We start from the raw sequence: 8,948 nt of genomic DNA on the forward strand, positions 1-8,948 counted from the left end.
GGGATTCGACACAGCGGAGAGAATGAGAACATGAGAATCTGCCACTAAGTTCATCGTTCAAAATGTATAAGCACTCTTGAAAATTATTCCTTTTTAGATGTTACTGCATACAGCTAACACACTAGATGTTGTTGTTGTTGATGAGGAAAGTAAGTGACCATTTTGGATGTGGGTTGCACATTCAACCACAGTCTGGAAGGCATTCCTTACCAAGGTGCTAAAGTAGGCCTACCAACACCTTAAGGTGCTAAAGTAGGCCTACCAACACCTTAAGGACCAGGGATGTGCAGAGAATGAGAGGCAGGGGTTGAAATCTCTAAAAGGGCCTTTTGGTGAAAATATCAAAAATATGGTAATTTTCGGTGCTTGAAACCACACTGAACTAAGCATAATCAAGTCAGTACTGGAGATGTGGCGTAACGGCATGGATTTCTACACAGAGAGGGCAATTCTTTCAACATAAGATGCTGCATTCAAGTTCAGGAGAGTTTGGACAAGGCAATTCTATTGAATGCTGCCTTCAGGTATGGCATGGAAAGAGAGGGCATTTGCACTTCTTTTACCATATAGTAAAAACTGCATTCATGGTCTGGAGAGGGCACTTTTTACAGACGGGTAAAAGGGCAGGGGCTCAAGCCCCCTTTGATGTCTATGTGTGCACGTGCCTGTTAAGGATGCTGTTATACAGCTTGGTTACAAATGTCCATAAATTATTAGTTATGAGAGGCCATGCAGATTCAAGGAATGCCCAAGCCAAGAGGTACATTGACTGGATTCTGTTCAGTGTCTGTGATCATTGGCAGTCGCCACGTAACATATGGAGGAGGCGATGCTTCCTGTATCTGCGTGATCTGTATCCTGAAACACTTATCGTTGAGTATCATTTGTGCATCTACTGTTGTTTGTGTTCAAGAATGTCTTGTTAAATGTGAACGCAAATAATGATGTTAAGTGCGTGTGCGTGTGAGAGAGAGAGAGAGAATTGTGTTTTGCAGAACTAAGCTTGCATTTTGCAGAACTAAATAAATGATATAACACTACAGTAACAATGTCCGATGGTGTCTGGGTCAACCAATATCTACTGGTAGAGTTGAGAATTGTTTTGTGCAGCTAATTCAATTGACATTTCGGATAAGTAGCCTTTGTGTCTTGCCATTACAGTATTCTTTTGTCTCCTAACTCAAAAAGAGTTTCACTAAGGACCTGAAAAGAAAAATAGGCCTAGGCCTATTTTCCTTAAATTTTTATCCCAAGATTTTGTAACCCATTTTTCACCCATGCAGTGCCATTTCTCTAATGTAATCCTGGGCGCTGCACTCCCTCAACGGACTGACTTCATGCTTCCTTCTATGCACGAGGAGTCCAAGACGCTTTTTTTCATCTGACAGGGGCCAGCTGGACGTAGCGCGTGGAAGGAACACGTTATTCCAACCAGTTCCTTTACCCTCCATCAGGTGCCCCTGCTGGCCAGGGGGAGGCAGTATAGAGACCAGGATTACTGCATGTTTTTTTTGTGAGGGTACCTACCCTAGGAGACACGGGGAGAACATGCAAACTCCACAGAGAAAGGCCCTTTCGCCAACCCCACCTAGGGTGTGGGCACTGATGACGTGGAGGAGAGAACAAACCCTCCCGGGGCCGGGAAAGTCCTGATCTGGCGAAGCCCGAACTGGCGAACAAGGGAAAAGAGACCTACCGTAGCGATCTGGCGAATCGTTTTATTGTCTTAAACATGGCTCTGTTTTAAGGCATTTTTCGTAGTTATTGAGTGCTTGCGCATTGGTCTCGCCTGTTGCCCGTGGCGTTATTGTAAATGACGCCGCAGCTCCAGGCGGAGCGGCTCGATTGTCCACGACACTGCAAGCGGCGCGAAGGCCAGCGGACCTTGGTCCTGCTCTTCGCCCCCGAGCGCCGCAGGCGCGAGTGGCCGCGAAGAGCGGGCCAGGGCCGCGCGGCCGGCGGAGCACCGCGCGAGTTACGAAGCCGTGGTGAATGCAATCGTTATATTTATGCCCAGGCCGTAAGGCCTGGGCAAGCGCACGATAAACGCCCTGTCCAGAAGGATTAAACGAAAAAGACGAAAAATATGCAGAAGGTTTTTTTTCCCCTTTTTCTTTCGCCAGATCGCTACGGTAGGTCTCTTTTCCCCTGTTCGCCAGTTCGGGCTTCGCCAAAAAGGTACGTGCCCCCCGGGGCCCACAGTGTCCCCAGCTGGAATCGAACCCAGGACCTTCTAGCTGTGAGGCGACAGTGCTCTATACCGACTGCGCCACCGTGCCCCCTTAATATATATTTCAAACGATAAGTAGGCCTAATCAGAACAATATTAACATTGTCATGGGCAAATTGATGAATTACTCATAAATTGTGTTGCAAAGTCCTGTGTCTGATGTAGAGCAAATAGGCCTAGGCTATAATGTACAAGTATAGGCCTTGATTTAGAACATTTTTACAATCTATACTCAACATGGTGATATAGTAACTTAGCCCAGTGGTTCTCAAAGTGTGGTCTCTGGGGACCCCCAGGGGTCCTTGAAGGGGTTTCAAGGGGGGGAGGGTCCCAAGATAAATTAGTCATCATTAAAATCTAATTCTGTTTAACCACCCATAATATGTCACCAGCTTGTAGATCTACTATTTTTGGAAAAGGAAAAAAGGGCGACTGGCACAAATCTTCCACCGTCCACGACCAAAATACCTATTCATTTGGGGTCCTTCCTTGGAAGCAAGTGTCCGACTCTTCAAATAAAATGTTTACTGCAACTAGCAAAGGGTCCTCCTGAAAATAAAATAAAAAGTTTGAGAACCACTAGCTTTTACAGCCTAAAAACTGGTCATGAACTGAACTCATTAAATGGAAAGTCTTGTGCTCGTAGTAGTAGATTCCTTACTTCAGCAGCTATTAAATTACCCCAGGGCTTTCTTTCAGCTCTCAAATAAAACAACGCCCGATTCAATCTCCCCCCGGGCCGGAGGCACGGCCCCCGCGCCGCACGTCACGCCCCGGCATTGGCCGCCGTTCAGCGAAATATGCAGATCCGTGGACATCGGAGGAGGGGATGGAGGCTGGCCCACCGGAATGCTACGTGTCTTGGAGGAGTCCTTTTAAAAAGCCAGCCCTGCCATGGTCCTCTCTTCTTCTCTTCGATGAGGATCTCTCTTAACCCCCCGAAAGTTGTGAAATAAAGCCGACCGTTTAAAGCGATCAGCATCAAGCTCCACCAGCCCAGGCGACCATCCAGAAGAAGAGCCCCGCAGGGTCCATAGTGCGTCGATCGGAGGGGTTACAGCAGTGCACAGCACACACACACACAACTATGTCTGGAATCAAGAAGCTTCGAACGGTACGTTTATTGAGAGAGAGAGAGAGAGAGAGAGGATCGCCTGGACATATAGTTGTCAAAACACCGAGAGAAGTTGTATAAGAATGCATGGAGGGTGTGTTTAGACTGTAACAGGCTGCTAATGTATGTGTAAAATAACGTTGTTGTTCGGTCGGTTGATGTTCTTCTTGACAGTCAACCTGAGTCAAGACCAACTTAGTTACACAGTAATGAAAGTTTATGAGCGCTTCTACGGAGCAGTGCTTTATTGGTCTAGTATATGGTGATGATTGGATACCGCTAATAATCAGTGGTGGAAAAAGAATTCACTTTTTTTTTTTTACTACTAGACATACTCTGTTTCAAGTAAGAGTCCAGAATTCAAAATGTAGGCTACTTGAGTAAAAGTACAAAAGTATTGGTATGAAAATGTAGGCCTACTTACCAAAAGTAGCTAAAAGTACTCATTGTGCAGAATGTCCCATGCATTCAAGTTCAAAATGTATTAAAAAAAATCTATAGGACTGAAGTGTGTTTTATAATAATAATCAAAATCTACAAAGTAACTAGTGACTAAAGTGTTCATATAGCCTAATATTAGTGGAGTAAAAGTACAATATTTGCCTCTAAGAAAACAAATATTGGAAAATTAAGTAAAAGTACCTCAAAATTGTACTTAAAGGGATATTCCACTTTCAAAAAAACTTTTGGTCATTTTATCGTCTAATCAGGCTTTTATGAACACCCTGAACAGTTTTTAATTTGCTTGATTCAATATTTAGATATTTGAAGTAAATGTTATCTGGCCCTCCAGGCTCAGGGCCTCTCCACATACACACCCATTGTAACTTCAAACTCCATTTTAACCATGATAGATTCATTAAAAACACCCATTATTTTTTTCTGGTGACTCATTTTACCCTCCTAATACGTGAGCAGACCGTGTTTTTTCAATAACTTTTTTCATTTAATTTTAATTAAAAATAAAAGAAAAAAGTTTTTGAAAAAACACGGCCTGCTCACGTATTAGGAGGGTAAAATGAGTCACCAGAAAAAATAATGGATGTTTTTAATGAATCTATCATGGTTAAAATGGAGTTTGAAGTTACAATGGGTGTGTATGTGGAGAGGCCCTGAGCCTGGAGGGCCAGATAACATTTACATCAAATATACAAATATTGAATGAAGCAAATTAAAAACTGTTCAGGGTGTTCATAAATGCCTGATTAGACAATAAAATGACCAAAAGTTTTTTTGAAAGTGTAATATCCCTTTAAGTACAGTACTTGAGTAAATGTACTTGTTACACCACTGCTAATTAGGCTAATAAAAGGTAGATTGGTAGGCTACTAACGGTCAGTGTAACTATATAGTAGCCTATACTTATATTACATAATATTATTATCATAGGCCTATATGTGTACTGGCGACACTGTCTGATTTAGTCATTTAGTTACGGCTCATATGCTGTAGTCTACATTCTCAACTGTATACATATGCATAATAGCCTATACTGTTGTATTGCTCAGTGGTTGTCAGACGTTTTAATGTCATGGACCCTCATAACTCTCAGAGTTAGTAGGAAACCCCTCTCTCAAAAGGAACGTGATGGTCTCATTTTGAGAGCCCCTGATGTATTATCCATTTGTAGCATAGAGAGTGCACACATGCAGTATAGGCTACACACACCTTTTAACAAAAAGACTCTCAGAGTCAAATGCTGAACACTGATTTAACTGTTTAGTCTGGAGGCTGTTCTGTCTCAGTATTAAGCTCAGGGTTGCAGTATTTGTAACAGCAATACTGACACTATTGTATTTTAAAACAACTGTAGGCTAGGGATGCGGTATCGGTACTCGCAGTATCGGTACTTGCCCCGATACCAGCCTATTTTGCTGTACTCGTACTCGACCGATATTGCTCACGATACCATTTTGTTTCATAAATATGTTGGTAACAACATATCAAAAGTCCTAAGACACAGTTTTGTGTGTGTTAGTTCAACTAATGAACAGTGTTTTCACCTTCTCTCACTCTAGGCATGACAACATCATTATTTAAAGCATTTTATTTTGGAGCGCCATGCACACACTATTTAAGCATTTGTACAGAAAGTTAACTTACAGTATCGGTGTTCAGTATCGGCAAGTACTCAAATTAAGTACTCGTACTTGTACTTGGTCAGCAAAAAAGTAGTATCGGGACATCCCTACTGTAGGCCGATGTTGCTCTATTGAATCCATATGCATGTACAGCTCACCAGGTTCTGTGCACACATGACTTAGTGGTACACTGGAGCTGTACATCTGGTTCCATACAACACTCAAATGGTGCCGTTAGAAATGGACATTTCTTTGGCTCACAAATTAATCACTGCGGAGAGCCACTTTTTGTGCTATAGTCTACCGCAGTACAGACTTGTAAGGGTCAATTTAGACCCCCTTAAAGGAACCTAGGGCCTGGTTTACACTGGCAGTCTGAATCTGGCTAGAATCAGATCTGTGCCAGATCTACACGGTCACAATGTGTTGCGACGTGACACATGGGAGCTTGTAGATCTGGCACAGATCTGATTCAGGCCAGCTTCAGGCTGCCAGTGTAAACCAGGCCCTAGAGTCCCTGAAATCCACTTTGAGAACCACTGGTCGACCTAATATTAAAGGTGCTATATGCTGTATTGTGCATTGTTTCTATTGCAGTATTGTGCATTGTTTCTGTTGCTACACTATAGCACCTTTGTCAAAGGGTGATATTTGAACTATAGGTGCCTAAACTAAGCTGAATAACCAGCAGAGAACTAAAGAATGAGTCTCTTAAAAGGTTCTTTGTATAGTGTGCTTCTATAACCAACCACAGTGGTAGAAAAAGTACTGACATTACTTAAAGGACAACACTAAATCACTTCTAGGCTCATGTTCCTACTTATATTGATCCAAAAAGACTGTCCATGGGGTCTATTAGGCAGAAATGCCCCTGTTGTCCAGTTTCCCCAGCAGAACCTAGCAGCTCTCATAACATAGAGAGGAGCCTATAGACCAATTATTTGTTTACAAACATTGAGACTGAATGCACAGCTGACTGTATCATGTAATCAATTCCCAACAGATCCCCAAACCTGTTGTTTTGGGGAGCACTGGTTATTCAACGTCCTCTTGTGTGCTAGTGAGGTGCTCCCATGGGAGCGCCCTTATCGAGACATATATACTTCATTGCGCAACGGTATTCCGCGTCAAGAGTAGCTGATACAAACTCACATCACGTCACCAATGCAACCCTTCTGAGCTTGGAGGTCTGCGCGCGACACCGTCGCAGGACGGAGCATAAATGATGCTTCATGGACTGCAGCTGGGCGAGCAGTAGACGCTCTGGTGATCGAGTGGATCGGTAGGTGATCATGAGGAGCGCTCCCTCTGTTCTGATGACGGTGAATGGAGGTGGGGTTTGAAGGACAACTGTTTTGAATCGCTATTATTGTTTACAATCAACAGAAACTAAGTATTATATATTTCAAGAGTGAGAATTTACAGTAAAAATCCTAAGCATTCTTCCTCCACACTGGGAGAAAAACGGCATCTGAAAGTTTGATGGAATGCATTTTTAAACACGAGTGCCATCCATTGCATCCTATAACGGTGGGGTTCATTTCGTGCCGACCAGCGTGCGCAATACTGGTTTATATCAATGTGACGTGGACCATTAAGGCATCTATAAGCCTATCGCTTTTACACTATTTGTTGTGGTCAAAAGTGTTTTTATTTTTCATGAATGTGGTACCAGTTGTCATTACAAACGCATCCATGTCATCGTTGTCCCACACAAGCCATCACACTCTGCCAAACAGATATTATGCTTTTGTGTTTTGCCAAGTCCCGGAAAAAATGCCCTGTGAATGGCCAGTACAGTCACTTTGATTGGCACTTGTGCCGAATGCTCACCCCAAAAACATTATTTATGATATTGTGGTGGCTTGTGTGGGACAACCAAGGCATGAATGTGTTTGTAATGACAGTAACAACATTGGCATTTCTGCCTAATAGACCCCATGCATGGACAGTCTTTTGGGATCAATATAAGTAGGAAAATGAGCCTAGAAGTGATTTAGGGCGGAGTTGTCCTTTAAGTCAAAGTATCAATATAGGACAATGCTGAAGTACTCTGTTACATGTAGGCTACATGTATACACAGCACACACCCAGGGTGCAGGGTCGGATTAACCCTTAGTGGTGTGGCGGGTGCCCTGGGCTACGAGCCGGGGCACATGATAGATGTCTACTGTATGCAACCGGTAGTGAGTGTTGAAAACCGGGACATTTTAGCATTTTAAAGATATTTGTCGATACTCGGGACACGCAACTTGAAACTGCATGGGACAGTCCCGGTCCAGACCCGGGACGTCTGGGCACACCAATCTAACGTATCGCCATTATTTGCAAACTGTCCCTAGAATAAACACCAAGGCATTGTGGAAAACCTGTCAACAATGTTTAGATTGTGATAACAGCTTATGAGAAGTCAAACCTCAGCATTTTCTTTAAAGCAAGGTTTTTGGTGTACTGTGTACCCAACAGGCACGTGCACATAGGCATCAAAGGTGGCTTGAGCCCCTTTTACCCGGCTGTAAAAAGTGCCCTCTCCAGACCATGGAGTTTTTACTCCATGGTGAAAGAAATGCAAATGCGATCTTTCCATGCCATACCTGAAGGCAGCAAAAACTCTCCTGAACTTGAATGTAGCATCTCATGTTGAAAGAATTGCCCTCTCAGTGTAGAAATCAAGCATTGAAAATAGCCGTTGTGACGCGTTGTGAGCTTGGAGGTCGGCTGTTTTCGAGATTTTGACCCAAAGGCCCTTTTAGAAATGTCAGCCCCTGCCTCTCTAACATTCTCTGCAATTGATAGAACCTTTCGGACAAAATATCGGTTAATCAGTGGGTTAGGAGTCTCCAAAATAGTGATCGGCATCAGTCCCAAAAAATGTCCATCGATCAGGCTCTTGATTTTTCCAAAAAGTTAAAAAAACATAATTGCTGATCTACAGGCTCACAAGGCGTAGCTATGCGACGAGGTTGTGAGCTTGTAGATTGGCGTTTTCTTGCTTGCATGTACGACGAAGTAACAGGAAATTAATAATGGTTGAGATACAAAGTTTCTGCCCAACAATTACGATAACTTGATGTGCAGCTGGTATACTGTAACCCAGTGGTTCTCAACCTTTTTCAGGCTGCATGCGACCCCCAAAATAATCTCATTTTAAATGGGAGAAAACAATGTTTCAAATTAAGTGGATCATCTGGGGACCCCCCCTGGGGGTCCCGACCCACAGGTTGAGAACCACTGCTGTAACCCAGTGGCTCTCAAACCTTTTTGTGCCAAGGACCCCCAAATTGACATGTATTTGGCTGCTGACCACTCCATCTGAAAAGGTCTTGTGCCAGCTAGGGACCCCCAGAAGTAGGGCTGTCATGATTATGACATTTAACATGACGATTATTTGTCCCTCAAATAATTGCGATTAACGATTTAATTGTGTTTTTGTCAATGACAATTACATTTCTGTTTGGCTTTTAGGCTTTTAAGTTGCACATGGTAGATATGACACTTAAATATACAGAGAAATTACTGACAT

The 8,948-nt window shown here is 43.1% G+C and overlaps 1 protein-coding gene across 1 annotated transcript in view; it reads left to right on the top strand.

Annotated features, from left to right (window-relative positions):
- Nucleotides 1–3,063: 3,063 nt before the first annotated feature.
- LOC308296605 (bifunctional 3'-phosphoadenosine 5'-phosphosulfate synthase 2-like) overlaps nucleotides 3,064–8,948 on the top strand; it is a 33,705-nt gene continuing 27,820 nt past the window's right edge. The window contains exon 1 of the mRNA XM_080739930.1: nucleotides 3,064–3,344. Within this exon, the coding sequence (XP_080596056.1) occupies nucleotides 3,318–3,344 (27 nt within the window). The 5' untranslated portion in view covers nucleotides 3,064–3,317. The remainder of the gene's footprint in view (nucleotides 3,345–8,948) is intronic.

This window comes from Nannobrachium achirus (genome assembly GCF_963921795.1).
Source record: "Nannobrachium achirus genome assembly, chromosome: 13".
Lineage (NCBI taxonomy): Eukaryota > Metazoa > Chordata > Actinopteri > Myctophiformes > Myctophidae > Nannobrachium > Nannobrachium achirus.